Source organism: Amborella trichopoda, chromosome 3, assembly GCF_054954075.1.
Source record: "Amborella trichopoda isolate Santa Cruz 75 chromosome 3, AtrichopodaSantaCruz75HAP2 v2.0, whole genome shotgun sequence".
Lineage (NCBI taxonomy): Eukaryota > Viridiplantae > Streptophyta > Magnoliopsida > Amborellales > Amborellaceae > Amborella > Amborella trichopoda.
In genome coordinates this window covers 3,770,710-3,787,588 of record NC_142338.1, presented here as the reverse complement: position 1 = coordinate 3,787,588, position 16,879 = coordinate 3,770,710, and the positions used below count along the sequence as shown (strand labels likewise).

The following is a 16,879-nucleotide window of genomic DNA, read 5'->3' as shown; positions in this document are numbered from 1 at the left end:
AAGCTCCAAAACTTTTTAAATATAATTACGGCTAGCAAAATGCAACAGGACGAAATTGATGAGCTTAGCCCCTTTTGTGGCACATATCAAACCTATCACTCACATGGGTGCAAACCCAAACCAAATAAGAAATGGAAATTCCATATAATTCTATATCAAGTTCTCATTGCAGCTCCAACATAATGTAAATCCTTCAAACCATTTATTTATTTTCTCCCACGAGTGTATATGTGTGTGAGAGAGACAGAGAGAGACAAATGGTGAATGTTTCTTTAGATTAATCTATGTTGTGAGGAATTTCTTGAACCAGTGAAATGATTTCTTGGGATATCTCTTCAACCCGTTCTTGTAATCAACGTAACATATGCCAAATCTAACTGTGTAACCATTTACCCACTCGAAATTATCTAACAGTGACCATGCAAAGTATCCCTTCACATTAACACCTTCCCTGCCAAAAGTAAATATGAAAAGTTGATGTGAGACTTCAAAATTTTGCATCTCTGTCTCGACCAAACACAAAGACAAATGTACATTTGGATTTACCTGATGGCAGAGCGAACAAAGGCCAGATGCTTGGAATAGTACTTAATTCTCATCTTATCATTGAGCTGTTCCTTCAGACTTAAACTCGCATTATTGAACTCATCAATCCCTGCAAAGTTCAAATTTTCCATAGATTGAGTTATTTTTTCTCTTTTTTTCTTTATTTTTCGTCTCAAGCAAAGAATTGATGAAGATGAAATGAAGTGAAAGAATTGCAAGCACACAGTGTTTCAAAATCCAGATAGACATGTTGAACTGGCTACCGCTCTACCGGTTGACATCAAGTCGAGTAGCGACCCAGATTGGTGGAGATTGGAGTGAGACTGTTGAAGATTATAACAACAGGATATGAAGTTTCATATCTTATGGATTACAAGATGTTGAGTTTCCTATTTCGTAATAAGACCGTTACAGTGAGATTCATTCCCTAAAATACAAGAATTATAACTTTATAAATATTTGGTAAACCAAAATAATCCCTATAAATAAGAATCTAGTTTATGATGTAGGCAACATTATCGAACCATGTATATCTTGTTGATTCTTTCTCTCTCTCTATCTTTTCCATCTTTATTTCTATTATTACAAATTGTTATATAGTATCAGAGCATCACGATCAATCCTTGGCCGTTGATAAAAAGAGAAAGTCCACTACATCTTATATATCTCAACTTTAATTCCTCGGTTGAATTACCCAAAAAAGATATTACTATTTGTTCACCATTTTTTAGTGACTCACCATTATGTCACAAGAACTGACTAATAGAAATTTGTTGCAACAAAAAAGAAATCAAAATATAAAATAGAAGAGTTTCAACTCAAAAATATATAGGAAACTTGGATTGAATCAATCGGCACTTTTACTATTACTTTAGAATAGAACACAAGGTTGTAGTACAATAGAGCAACCACAACCTTTCACTTACGCCTAACTCACCCTTTCTATCTCAACACACACGCTACATCACAATAATGTCTTACTATTTATAGACTCAATTAACCGCCTATACATATGGTCTACGAAGAGCCACATGGTCCATCACATTGTACACCTCTTTTTATCAAGCACCCCTTGACATTGTAAGCCTCTTTTTCACCAAGCAACCCTTCACAATGTACACCTCTTTTCACCAAGCACCCCATCGCATTGTACGCCACTTTTCACCAAGCACCCCATCGGTTCAATTAAACCGCCACTTATGAATCTTTTAAAGAGAATGAATGAGCATAGTCAATAAAAGAAATTAATATTCAACACTGACGACCATCTTCAGGTATATCTTTTTGGGTTGTTTAACGTGTTTACAAAGATAAAGAAAAAAGCAACCCTTCCTTCATCTTTGAAATGTATTTTTTGCTAACCCAATACAATACGTTCCTTCCCTCGTCTTTGAAATGGTGTTTTTACAAACTGTTTTGGTTTGCAAATTATTGGCTCTTGGCTTGCAATTTTGATAGCACTTGTTTTCTCGGAACATTTACTGGTCCAATACTTTTAAGATTTAGTTTGCCGGAAAGTAACTTGTTATTGTGATGGTGAGTATTTAGTTCACAAATTGTTGGATACAAATTGGCAATTTTTAGAGAGAGAAACAATGACGTTCATTTGGGTCTTCAGTTGTTTCTGATTGAGGCGTCTTCTACGCTGATCAGGTCAGGCTTCTAGTTCCCTTTAGCTCCTTGTAAATGGCTCATTTAGAAAATAACTGCAGCATGAAATTTATTATTGTTTCATTGAATAAACTTAATTATCTTGTTTGGTCAAAATCAATTTCTTGTTCTGTTTTTGAAAAATCTAAACTTGGACACATAACTAAGAAGAAAATCATGAATCTTGATTTCAAAACTTCTGAAAAAAGTATTTAAAATCTCCCTTAGTTGCAAATAATGATAAGTATGCTACAAAAAGGCCTCAAAATAATGTTTGAGGTAAAAGCCCTAACAACTATCGCGAGGGTGAAAGGGATCATAATAATAGATGACATCTTAGATGTGATCATTGCAATAATATAAGACATATGAAGGATATGTGTTGGTATTATACCCATACTTAATGCCCATTAATAACAGAACAACCAACGGATTTATCGCTCAGACTGCAACAACTCAAACTCAAATCCATCGTTGCAACCGTGATCATTATCAACAACCAAGTAACAACACTTGTGTTTCCTCCACACATGATCCTTCTTCTTCACTCCCAGACACATGTAACTCTTATGCCTCTATGTCATCCTGTGACACTTTTCCTTGTGACAGTTTGTCTTAGATAATAGACTCAGGGGCCATAGGTCATATGATTAGTAACGTACAGTGTCTATCCAACCTTTAAAATAATGAAAATATGAATTATGTGACTATTGCTAATAGTTCATTTATTCTTATTCATGATAGTGGTAAGACCAAATTCATCCAAGCCTCATAAATCTAAGGTTTGTTTTATGCCATCATTTTCCTATAACTAGATATCCATTAGTAGAATTACTCAGAGCATGAATTGTAATGTTATTTTTTTCACCTAATTCTATAATTTTTCAAGACTGGGCTACGGGGTAGAAGATTGGTGAATGAAGATTATGGCATATGCAGTATTTTTTAAATCAAGAGAATAAGTATTTGGTTGCCCGTCAAGATAATTTCGATATTAATAAATTATGGCATTGGATATTTAGACACCATAAAGTTTTGAAAATCTTAATGCTCTCTCTATCTTTAAACTATCATTTTGTAAAGTTTGTAAATTCTCAAAATAAACAAGACGTCATTTTCAATCTTCTATGCATGTTTCAAATGAACTATTTGATACATTTTGATGTGTGGGAACCAGCCCCTGTTGATTCTTATGTTGGTTTTAAATATTTTGTTACTTTTATTGATGATTGGTCTCAAGATATCTCTCTTCTTCGATTCTATTTCTTTTATTACGAATTCTTACAAATACCTAGTTACCACTAGCCCAACCTAATCTAGGTCAGGTGATTCTAATCCAGATCACCGGGTTTTAATATGGTGCACACAAGCAAGTACATCATGTGCATGCCTATAGATGAGATCCATCACATTTGATGGACGATATACAACTACTTAAGCACTTTGGTTTATAGTACATCAATCATTTGGGAACATCAGACCGTCGATGTCTCCATTTCTAGGTCTGTTCATGAGATAATGCTAACTGGATAGATACTTTGTTATGTTTCTGCAAGTTAGATAATTCGCTTACAATATCCTAATTAATTGAATTAACTAATGGAAGATGGTTTGATAGGGCCGCAGCCCTATCAAAATAATTAAAACCTCACCTCATAACTCATCGAAATTTATAGTTCAAGCATTGAAAAACATTACATCAATCATCTCGGCATGAACGTTAGGGTTGTAAAAAAAAAAAGGATTTTAAGCTCTAAACATAATGTATATTGTGGCAAATATCTAGACTGTTTATTTCACCCCTAAAAATGAGTGTTCATAGATCCACAACATTTATACGGTTTTTTTCGTTTCAAATCTTATTGTTGATGTTGGAAATTGGGTTTAGATCCATCATAAAGGTTTCCATTACCTGAAGTGTTTTTTGGACAAGGATTTGATGAAGCCTAGGCCTTATAGAAACTTCCTCCTTAATTAGTTAAAAAATCAATGAAATTCTATAAAAACTATGGAAAATAGATTTAATAAATTAATCAATTGAATATCTATTATTCTTCATTGAATTTACAGTTCATGAAATTTTTATTTAATTTCTATTTTTTCAGTTTATTTAAATTTTGTCATTTCTATTTGAATGACTGGTGCAAGTATTTTTTTTTCTTAATAATTCAATGGAGAAAACCAATTTTTCAAATAACATAGAAGTTAGCTTTTTTGAAAGTGTTAATGGGATGATATCGACGTGGAAATGAAAACCAGGTGACTAGGGGGGAAGGGGGGGTGGTGGGTCCTATAACAATTACCTAGTCCCTTTCCCAAAGTACATGTACATCTTGATGCAATAGAATTTAAAAAAGGTGACAGTGTAATATAAGCTAAAATATTTCATGCGCCTGCCAGAGCATGTCGTCCATTTAGTTCTCGTAAAATTTCTACAAGATTGAAGATTGCATAAAGGAGTATCGTTAGGACCACGATTTTGGGGATGTGAATTCTTTAATTTTGAGGGAAATAATAAAGAAAAAATAAACATTATGCTCTTTAAATGTGCTAGAAAAAGTAAAATAACCTTATGAAACAAAGATAATCCGAGCTTTTTACAACCAAATTTAGAAGGTTAGAAACTCAAAATTGATTGCTTTTAACATACTTAACATGGTGATTTTATGGTGGAGCAAAGAAATTTAAATGCTGAGAATCTCTTAAGTTGCTCTTTGGGTCATGATGAATGGTAGTTGCCTTGATGCCATAAGGGTTTATTCATCGACTAATAAGAAGGCAAAAACTGAAGGCACATGTTTTTTTTCTTGTTTATTGGATAATTCAGATAATTTATCAAAACAATTGCAAGGGTTGAAGTATTTAATTTGGTACCGGACAACTATTACAACTCATGATTATGTGTTTTTTTTATGAGTATTTTATAATTAACTCGTAAGATATGGTAAAGCATTAAATAGTTTCATCTCTTTTGTATATTTTAATAAATTTCTCATATTATTATATACTTTTCCTTCCTTTTTTTTAAGCATATATCAAAACCTATTATTTGACATTTAATGTGTCTCATAAATGTTTTAAGCAAAGTTTTGAAAAAAATGGATCGATGATCTAAATTAGACATCTAGATTTTTTTTACCTGATTTGGCATATCAACAATCCAATTTCCCAAACTGGTCAATTCAAAACTGAAAATTGAAAAATAAAAATAAAAAAAATACTGGGGCCAGTCCTAGCTGGTTCTCTGACAAAACCTGTTGTTTCTGTCAAAGAACTAGCAAACTGACCATGTCAGGGGAACAAGTCGGTTCCTGATATTTCAAGGGGCCAATTTCCTCTTAACGATTCTCCATTCAAATTGGCCAATTCCAATTTGGGTTAGCATTTTTTTAAACCTTGGTTTAAAGCATGCTACCCATAAACATAATACACTATCTTCAAAAAAAAAAAAATGCCGACTTACCATTTTCAGTAATGTAAATTACTGGGTTATTGTATCTTTCCTTTATATAGACCAATAGATCTTTGATTCCTGGGGGATAAACATAGAGCCAAGCTGAGGCCGCCTGTTGAAAAATGAAGTTAAAGAAGTGCTGTTAACAAATGAGAGAGAGAGAGAGAGAGAGGACATACCTGAGGTCCTATGGAAACTCCATTCCTCTCAGCTGTAACGAACCAGCACAAATATCCCATTTATTAGTAAATTCCAAGGGGGGACAATAAAAAAAAAAAGTAGAAAATTTCAATTTCTCATTAATAAGTTTCAAAGGGACAAAAACTAGAGAGAGAGAGAGAGAGAAGCATTCTTTGCACATATTAGGCCTAAGGCTTACTTGTGAGGTTGGCACGAGAATCAGTATCATAAGTGGGAGGAAGCCCATTATTTGATGGAACACTAGCTGCATATCTAGCCGTGTAATAATTCAATCCAATGAAGTCAAATGACCCTTTAACCAGTTTTGACTCCTCTTTTGTGAATTTCGGTAACCTTTTCCTAACCAAGGACTTCATGCTAATTGGATAATCTCCTCTGGTCAATGGATCCATGTACCTATTATATAAAAATAAATAAATATATACTTATTTTAGTAATTGAATTATTGAATGTATACATAAAGAATTGCACCCCCACTCTAGGATTTGAAGCTATGAAAATTGATGCAGATTTCGTAGATCTATGAACACTTGAAACGGATGATCTAAAAAATGTTTTATAAGAAAAGTATTGGGATTGATATCAAATTTTTTAAAGATCCATGTATGTGGAGATCGAGAAAATCGATTTGCATGCTTTTTTGCACAGTAAATGCATGTTCAACGTGATTGCCCAACAAAATACTTTGCCATGGTAGAATTGCTCATATTCTTGATTTCAACTAAATTATGAATTATTGAATTTGTGCGGTAACTAATCCCCACAACTGTAAATGAAGCCTTATAGGTTTATTGAATACCATCCAAACATGAAGTCTATGGCTCTTTGAGCAGCTGCATTGTTGGAATTAGTTAGTGAATGGGCTAGCATCCAATGAGACACCAGGGTTATGCCTATCACTCCCTTTTGAGATTCCTACACAGCACAATATTTCATCTCTTATATCACAGAAATTTTAAAAGAGAAAATAAAATAATGTGTATTTTAGAAGAAAACAGCAAATGGATGGGTATTTATGACATCATAATATAGCAAAATAATTTTAAAGAGAAAAATAAACAATAATTAGTGCACTTGTAGCATTTCAATTCTTCCCACCTATAAAGCAAAATACTTTGTTTCCATTTCTCATGCATTATAGTCCAATTTCGTGGCCTCTAGTCTTGTATTGTGGCATCCAAATTGTATGACAGATGTGAAGGCTCAACTCTCACTAATTTTATTGAAACTCTTGATAAATTAGACAATAGAATAAAGTTTTAAATATTTTACAAGAAATAGGTATGTACATATGCACTACACGTGTGTAGTGCACCATATGTATGCTCCGTTTCCTGTCCTACTCAGGACTTGCCTGAGTCAAATCAGATTCGAAATCTAGCCTTTCTATTCCAGAAAACCCCAAAATTGCCTATTTCTCTAGGTTTCCGGTATATTTTAGAATAGGCTAAAAATTTACCCAGTTTGGATTTAAAACCCTAATTTTGGATCTTGATAGGATCCAGGTATGGATCCAATATTTGGATCCGACGGGTTGGATCTGGATCCAAAATTTGGGTCTGAATAGTAATTCAGATCAAATTTGGGTACAGGTAGATCTGATTCGGATCTAATCTAGTTATTAATATATTATATAGTATTATATATATATATATATATATATATATTATGTAGAATTTTTTGTTGTATATTATTTTGTAGATGTAAAAGAAAATATAAAATATTTTTAAATCTGATTCGGTTGGGATCCTGGTCCGGATCGCATGTATACTTCTTGGATCCGGATCCAGAGGTGAATAATCCCATGTATATACGGATCCAAATTCCATATATATTTGGATCAAAATCCGGATCTTGGTGGACCCAGACCCGATTTACCAATTTTGATCCCCTATTTTAGATTTTTTTTCTAAATATTCCCAATCTGCCTGTGTAGGGCCTGGGAGGACTCCGTTATAGCAGTTTGAGCCCAAGTCGACATATCGAACATTCAATGCGTGAATTAAATTGTCGCTTTAAAATTCATTTGGTAAAGAAAACTAACGGTTCTTTTCTTCTGAAACCAGCTTCATGGCCGGTTTACTTTTCATTTTTCTCAACAATTAGAAAGACCTTAGATAATTCTTCCAATTCAAAAGCGCAAAGCTGTTGAACAAACCTGGTATTTCTCCTTGTACAATTTCACGGCAGTAGCATGAGCGTGAAGCAGGTTATGAGCAACGACGTAAGGCTCGGTTCCTGAGTTTCCTTTGCTACAATTATTTGCCATCCAAGAAGAGCAACGGCCAGGAGCCAGTAATCCAATGCCGTAACCCCCGTCACTATAGCTCCATGGCTCATTTAATGTGATCCAATGCTTAACCCTGTCTCCAAATTCACTAAAGCAAAGGTCTGCGTAATCGGCAAAGTCTGCCCTGAAACAAAAAAAATTTCAAAAAACCATCATGTGCATTAGATATGGATGTGGTTTGTATAAAGTAGCAACTTTACTTGTAGAAGCAAGGCGAGGTTGCAATGATGCACATTTGACATGTCTTTTCATACATTATTAAAAAGTGACATGCATTTTAAGATATTGTAAAATCTACACCATCTATATAAAATGGATGACATAAATTACCTGAACCTTACTTCTACAAAGTTGCTTCTACAAGGTTGTTGGCTTATATAAACATTTTCCTTCAGTATTACTACTATGCCACAATGTAAGTGCCCTTGCTATTGTGGAATAGGGTGGCAATGGACCAAGCAGCGACCAAACCGATCGGCCCTACCCTAAAAAACTAGGACATGGGCAACAAGATGTGGCGTGAGAGCAGGGCTAGGCTAGGGCTGAACCACCACGGCCTGAGGGGCAGGTTTGGGTAGGGCCAAGGCCACCACTAGGCTGGCAAGTTCAGCCCAGCCCATACCTTTTTTCCTTATTCTTTTTTTCTTTATTTTTCTTGGACTAGATTTAACCCAGCCCAACCCTAACAGGGCTCGGGCCTCCTCAATCAAGTCAGGCAAGGCTAGGCTAAGATTGGCCTTATAGGGATTAGAGTCAGGCTAGGGCAAAGGTTGGCCTAGCCCAAGCTGCCCATTACCAGCCGCATTGTGTAGAAGTAGCATTGTTCCATGAAAAATGTTAGTTTTCTTCTTTTTTTTTTTTTTTTTTTTTTGCCTTTTTGAACTTGTATAGCATACTCTACATACAATATGCATACTCCCTTGGGGAAAAATAGCTACTTATGAGACTTATCAAAAAAAAAAAAAGAGCTACTTATGAGGACTTGGATTTTAAATTTGGAAATCCACCTAAAAATCAACAAATGGTTATTTTTCTTAAAAACAATAGATTTTAACATCTTAAACACAAAAAACTGACTGTCCAAAAGTTGGCACCTTTGTTCAATCCTAGAATGTTATCCATTTTAGGCACATGCATTATAAGGAGGTAAAAAAAAAAAAACTTTTCGAGGTTTCTTTTCGAGGTTGGTCATTAGGTTGAAAATGTTACAGTATAGAATATTAATCAAGGGGGAAAACAGCAATAATTACACTATCTTTGGACTCAAGAACCCTTCGTACTCATCTTCAAGTGCTTGTGGGAGGTCCCAATGAAACATCGTGACAAAAGGTTTCAAGCCTGAGAGAGAGAGAAGTGTAAAATGAGTTCATGTGCAAAGAAAGTTGAGATGTAACCTATCTGTAACGAAGAAAGAGCACAAATGACTTTCGGATTACTCCATAGTTTGAGCACCCTAACATAACTTTTATATATATATATATATATATATATATATATATATATATATATATATATATATATATATATATATATATATATATCCACACACCGAATGTGTTGAGAGAGCGACCTTTGGAAATAAGGCCGTTGATTAGGTTGTTGTAATAAGCAATCCCTTCCTCGTTCACCCCACCTTTCAAACTTCCCTCTGCAATTTTTACGTTAAGAATATGAACCAGAAAGATTCATGTATTAGTTATTAATGAATAATTCCAATGTTACAACAAATATAGAACATTGAGCACAAAACATCCTTGATCCTAACAAGAAATCCTCCCCTCCGGATAATTGTGAAGTGGCCAGTAGATGATATTAACACGTATAAAGAACACTTACTCTGTTAGATTCGCAATTCTACCCCTAGTTTGTTTGTACTAGTGTTTAAGAACTAGGACTAGGGTTGGGACTCCTCGGGCCCCGATTCACTCAGTCCAATTTGACAAAATCAGAACAAGGTTCGACCAAGTTGGCCCCTGCACACTACGGCTGAGCCCTGGTTTTACTTTTTAGGGCTTTTTTGGCACCCGTACGCTACTCGACTGAATCCATCAATACTACTCGATTAGGGCCAGGGCTGAGTCCAAGGCCCGAGGCAAGTTTAAAAACATTGTTCTTATTGATTGAGCATGCAGCAAAAAGTAGAAATTCCTTGCAAAAAAGCTTTCTCTTGGCTTTCTTCGGGGAATAGAACACTATTTGCTGACCAATTGAAGAAACCAATAACCATCTCTTTCTCTATTACCCATGCTCCTAGAAGTTTTGGAAATTGGATTCTTGCTGTTTTTTATTTCAATTGGGTGTGGCCGCAATCAGTGAGGCATCTTGTTCTTCATTGGAGCTTTCTTCCGATTTCGAAATTGGATTGAATTGTTAGATGGGACATTTGGAAAGAAAGAAAGAAATGCAGAACATTTGGTTATGTGATTGGTATATGTATTTTATTATTTTAGCAATTTCTAAAAAAAAAATCCTCGATGTGTAATGAAATACAGTTAGTAAGAAAAAAGCATCGACTGCAACTACTTCCAATGCGTCTTTCTTGCTTGTACTTCACCCTGAAACTCAACCAATTATAATTCTGTTTAAGAGAGAGAGGGTATATGGTGGGACCAAGTGGTATTATATGTTACTGGAATACTGGGCATCTTTGTGGCCTGAAACCTTCTCTAAACATCACCAGAAAGTTACCTTATTCTCATGCCCCAAGTTTCGAGTGCCGCACGGTCAGAAGCACGGGGCGGGCTTCAACTAGGGGCATGACATTGTGCTATAGAAGTAACGACCCCAAGTTTCGAGTGCCGCATGGGGCGGGCTTCAACTAGGGGCATGACATTGTGCTATAGAAGTAACGACCCCAAGTTTCGAGTGCCGCATGGGGCGGGCTTCAACTAGGGGCATGACATTGTGCTATAGAAGTAACGACCCCAAGTTTCGAGTGCCGCATGGGGCGGGCTTCAACTAGGGGCATGACATTGTGCTATAGAAGTAACGACCCCAAGTTTCGAGTGCCGCACGGGGCGGGCTTCGACTAGGGGCATGACATTGTGCTACAGAAGTAACATTGATCATCTTTGATGTCAACTAAAGAAAATGAATTTGAGTTTGAAATTTCCAGGACTTGAGATCAGACCCCCGGATGTTGAGTCTTTGACCCCATTTTGATTTTTTGGAAATTTTTGAGCTCCATCTGTTTCTTCTATTTATGGTAATTTAGGGTATGTTTGTTTCATACAAGTTGTGGCAGCCAAAAGCCATGACATCCACAACCGTAGCATTTCAGATATGTTTTTTTGCGACAAGTGTGATGCGTTTTGGAAGCACCAGCTTCCAGCGATTTCCAAGACAATGTGAATTTTGATTTGTTTTTTATTTCTTGAAACCGCTGCTTTGATACTAATCCATAGAAGCAGTGTGAACAATTTGGTCCTCCAAGACCACCTAACCAAAGGTAATTGGTTTCCTTACTCGGCAATACTCTTGACCAGGAAATGGAGAATCTATAGGCGTCCATCCCCATGTCTTTCATAAGTTTTATGTCCTCCTACAAATAAAAACATTCTCCAATAAATAAAAAAAATATTACTTTTACAAAATAAATAAATAATTAAATAAGAGAAAAGTTTATTTAGAGCCAAGGATCTAAACAATCAAATTTGAACCTATCTCAAAAATTTCACTAGAAGAGGTAGTTTTGATGCTTAAATATCGATCATCTCGACATCAAGATACAGAAACATGAGAAAAAAATAGATTTCAAATTTTGGAAGTAATATATTTTGTAACGCATTCTTGGTCCTTCAATTTTCAAGATTTTCAAGTTTTCAAAGATCTGCCGATCTACACTATTTTTTAAGTTTTAAACTTCATAAATAAATATGAAAATATATTTTAAGGCTATCACAAAGATTTCCATAATTGAAACCACATTTCTCCACACTATTTGAAGATAGGCTCTAATTTGATTGTTTAGAGCCTAGGCTCTATACAAACCGCATCTATTAAATAATCGCAAAGATTTATAAGGAAGGATACTCAATAGACATTACTATTTAGTCAAGGGATATAGAGCTTAGGCTCTAAACAATCAAATTAGAGCATGAGGTTGTTTTGATGCTCAAATGTCATCAAATTGATCATCATGACATCAAGATGCATGGACATGAGAAAAAAAATGGATTTTAAGTTTTGAAAACGCATTTTTGGACCATCAATTTTCAAGATTTTCAGTTTTCATAGATATGCTCGGTCCACACTATTTTTGAAGCTTTAAATTTTATAACTAAAAATAAAAATATAATTTAAAGCTATCACAAAACTTTCTAGTATTGAAACCACATTACTCAATATTATTTGTAGGTGGGCTCTAATTTGATTGTTTACAGCTTCGGCTCTATACAAACCGCACCCTTTCGTCAAAGAGCACTTTCTCCCAACACTTTATGAAAGATTATGCGTCAGATTAGAAAGTAGAAATCTTATTATATATAATACTATTATAGAAATTGTATATTACTAGAATGTTTATTTTTTATACAACAATGCCACAATCACTGTTGGTGGTCAATTGTGAAATTGCATGGCCAAAGATGCGTCAATAAATAAGTTAGATTTGCGTTTACTGATGAATAGCACAGTTCCAAACATCCAACTTGAAATCTAATGATTAAAAGTAATTCTATGCATTTACCATGTGGAAGGCATGCATACTTTTAAGGTTCTAATAAAATGTTATTAACCTCTAACATGGTTTATTAGCTTTTCTTTTGAAAGAGAAAATCATGTTCCCGAAGACCACGCTATTTGGCTTGAGCGGTACCTCATAAGGCTACAGCTCTGCTCTAGCGGCTTTCTAGTCTGTCGCTAAGCGGCGACAGCACTAGCAAGTGCTAATGCTAGTGCTAGTGCTCTTTCTCAAGTGCTTAGTGCTTTGCTTTCACCCCCTATTCAAAATTCTTACCCCTTGCCCGCCCCCCCCCCTATTCAAAAATACCTTCCAAAGGGTCCTTCCACTCGCAAAAACAAGTTGCATCTCTCCCTTTTGTAAGAGTGTTGGACACACCTATTCCACCCCTACTTAAACGCCTGGTGGTATACATGGGCTATAGCTTTTTGCATCCACTCTAAAGTAAAAAAAGTCAATTTTTTTACTAAAATTCCCCTATTTTAATACATGTTTTTCTTTTTCTTACCATGCTCCTACTTTATCTCTCTAAGCTAGTCTAAAACAAAATGTGCCAATACGCCAACTTGAATATAGACACCAATCTAGCATATTTTCTACTAGACCGGTACAATTTTAATATGAACCTTTCTAACACATTTTGTGCCTGAGCGATACAAGTTTAATATCTAAAGTCGGTTCGGCACATTCATGTTGTCAGATTGGACAGCACATTTTGAGCATCATAAGCCAAAAACGTATGCCAGACCAGCAAATGTTGAGCATCACATTTTGGAGAGAAATATTGATTGAAATATGAGATTGCGTTCGAAAAGATCATTTATCTTTTGTACATGAAGGTCACAATTATTCATATCCTCTTAAATTTCAAATTTAGGTGGTTGTAAGAGTGTCATTGAATAGATACAAAGTTTCAAAAATATAATTCTTGACTTCGTGATTCACCCTAAGCCATCAAATTTGACATCTAATAAGTGGAATTGATTATGCCCTCCATGTATAAAAGATAAATGATCTCTATGGGGTATTTTGGCTTAAAAAATTAACTTTTTCATAAGGGTGGTAATGGACCTAGACCCGACCTAGGACCTGATCCAGGGTATGGGTCCAAGTCCTAGTCCTACATTTTATTTTTTGGGTGTGGGTCCGGGTCCTATGACTTCAGGTCTGAGTCCCATAATACTTTTTCAGGTCTCGCTCTGCGACCGACGAACTCGTTGTTTTCACTTGTGGGGAGTGGATGCAAGAATATATTAATAGTGTGGTATAAAAAATATTAAGGGGCATATACCAAAAAAGTACAATCTAGGGGTATTTATAATTGGGTGTAGTTTCTATAAAGTTGAACCTTAAACAATCCAATTGAGGTGCACATCTAAATTTTATCATAACATGTAATTTTCGTGTAAAGAATTTTTAATATTATATAAAAATCTATTTTTATATCTAATTAGAAAATTTTAAATTTCAAAAATGGTTAAAATCAAGTACATTTATAAGCCTATGAAAATCTTGAAAATGGATGATCTAGATAATGTGTTGCAAGATGCACTATTTCTAATACTCAAAAAAACATTTTCTTTTTTCATATTCATCCATATCGATATCGAGATGATCAATTAAAGGGTTTTTCAATGTTAAAAAAACCTTTTTCAATAAATTTTTTAGGTGGATCTTCATTTCTACATTTTAAAGTTGCAACCTTATATAAACTTCTTCTTTTTTTCAACTCTAAATCAATTTTTTTGTATTACAGTTACCAAGATCGAATCGGACCACCTGTTGTGACGGTTGACTAATTCCTTGTCTTTTCCAATTTTCAAAAGTCACGGCACATAAAGTTCTCCATGATTAACGAAGTATCCTAATTTTTTTAAAGGAAAAGTTCTTTATGGGCGACGCAAAACTACATTTGCGTCCTCGAGGCATCACACATCCATCTTGAAAGATAGGCGTAGAATGATGGCCCTTCCAGAAAGATAAAAAATCAATGTAATAAAAGTTTTTTTCAAAATCTTTTTGTTTTTAATTTCTAATTTTTTTAATATATTTTAAGTTAAAGATTATTATGCCTAAAAAAAATTAAGTCCGAAATCCATCTAAAAAATATATCAAGAGGGATGCACAACATGTAAAAGTCAACAACTCATAAGAACAGTATCCTTTTGTAAAGCAGATGCTTTACCCAAATAAGATGAGCTGATGTTCTTTTCTATGAAAGAAATTTCAGAAAAATTCAAGCTCCCCATACTTGTCCTTCTCATAAATGACTGACTACTACAATCCAAATTTATATGAAAAATAATTTAATTGACCAGACCATGAAAACGACAAAAATAAAGTATCAATAAAAGTAACCAAAAAAATAGCAAATAAACAGAACTGATAAGAAGCCAAAAAAAAACTTTAAAATAAAACTCCTGTTCATTTAGGGTACTAATAATTTCAAAAATTCAAAGGGCTTCATATGATTCGTTTTTTACTGGTTACAAGACTACTACAATCAAGAATAAATGGAAAAGGAAAATTATACAATGATCCATTGAAAAAACATACTTATACTATGATCTATGCCCATCATCTTCCGGTCATTGATTTGAACGATGATGGAGAGAGAGAGTGTGTAACCAGTCGCATAGGACATCGATACTACTGTACTTCTCAGTCCATCTCCATCACCATCCAACACATTGATTGGATTCTCATGGCCACACGTTACATGTGGTCTCTCAAAATTCACAAAAAGGGAAAGAAAAGAAGAAAAAAAAAGAGACCGAACCTTATATCGATGATACGAATCATCTGCCACATCTCCATTGCTACGATCTTGGATCCTCTCTGCACACAACAACTAAATTCACATGCACCAAAGTATCCATGTATGTATGTATGTATGTGTAGCATACAGCATGTATGCATGTGCTTATGTATGTATTATTGCATGCATAATACCTGGGTGTTCATGGGTGTAAACATCCCAGATACTTGGTCCTCTTCTACCTTCATTGGCTCCTCCTTCATACTAAAGCAACAGAGATTATTTTTATTTTGAGAAACTAAAAATCTTTTGAAAGTAGACAAAAAGCAAAAAAAAGTAGTAATACCAACCTGGTAGGAAGCTGATGCAGTGCCAAAAATGAAGTCTTTTGGGAAGCTACTCCTATGAATAGCAGCCACTGAGAATTGAAAGAAGAAGAAAGAGAAGAGAAAGAATATATTTTTTGAATCCATTTGGAGAGGGGTAATTTGGGGTTTGCTCTCTACCAGTATTATTGGCCCTCATATATAAGAAGGCCACCCTCTAGATAAGATGCTGAGGACCCTTACTTTATCAAGAATGACAACTTTGTCCTTAAATTATTTCATCATATTATCAACTATTCTTGTGCCTTCTGTGTCAGGGTTCATATTTCAATGAATTTCAGATTCTTTTTGTCACTTTTGTCAAAAGCATGGGCCCTAACTGTCCTTGTCCAAAATTAGGATTTGGCTCTCGTCTTAATTGGAAGGTTGTGATTTTTATAAGGTTGTGGCTCTGGCCTTTCCAAGACTATATTTCAATCTCCAATACTACTGTAATTATATATTTTTTTCCAAAAAAAATCATAAATTTGTCAATTTTTATTGCTGGCTAGCTTGGAAAAGGTCTAATGCAACTTGACAGTTGCCCAACACCTTTGAAAGGTCTCAAACCACTAAACTAAGACGCACACACTCTCACTCTCTCTCAAGGAGAAATCAAGATTAAGTCGAAGAGTTTTGAATTCCACTGTAAACTGAATATCAACTTGTAGGGATTTACAATTTGAAATAGAAACCATCTAATAAATAATAAAAAGGTCTAACATTCTAAGAATTGAACTTTCTATTTTTCTATATTATTTCTTAGTTATTTATTTTCTTTCCCTTTTTCCTTGCGTCTCTCTAAAGTGTCAACATTCAATTAAACTTGTTTGAAGCCAAATTTCAAATTTTAAAGGCTTCCTCAAACCAAAGTTCAAATCTTTATTTTCTTGAATGTTAGCACTTCCTTTCACTAATGTTGTAAAAAATGATA

At 34.6% G+C, this 16,879-nt stretch overlaps 1 protein-coding gene across 9 annotated transcripts; it reads right to left on the bottom strand.

The window, feature by feature from the left end:
* Window positions 1-125: 125 nt before the first annotated feature.
* On the bottom strand, window positions 126-16,212 carry LOC110007746 (beta-glucosidase 12). 9 transcript variants are annotated; one of them, XR_016052747.1, is made up of 13 exons: window positions 15,931-16,207; window positions 15,775-15,844; window positions 15,602-15,660; window positions 11,607-11,682; window positions 9,712-9,789; window positions 9,392-9,479; window positions 8,010-8,265; window positions 6,651-6,766; window positions 6,030-6,247; window positions 5,830-5,861; window positions 5,660-5,728; window positions 547-655; window positions 126-451 (listed from the first exon to the last, which is right to left on the bottom strand). XR_016052747.1 is itself a non-coding variant. In XM_088862893.1 (13 exons), the coding sequence occupies exons 1-13, from the start codon at window positions 16,051-16,053 to the stop codon at window positions 283-285; spliced, it is 1,497 nt and encodes a 498-aa protein (XP_088719019.1). In that variant the 5' UTR covers window positions 16,054-16,212; the 3' UTR covers window positions 126-282. The 9 variants fall into 9 exon arrangements, 8 of the variants coding, with proteins under 8 accessions (XP_088719019.1, XP_088719026.1, XP_088719027.1 ...); XM_088862893.1 differs by having other exon boundaries at window positions 5,660-5,762; window positions 15,931-16,212; XM_088862900.1 differs by lacking the exon at window positions 11,607-11,682 and having other exon boundaries at window positions 5,660-5,762; window positions 15,931-16,079.
* Window positions 16,213-16,879: the final 667 nt, after the last annotated feature.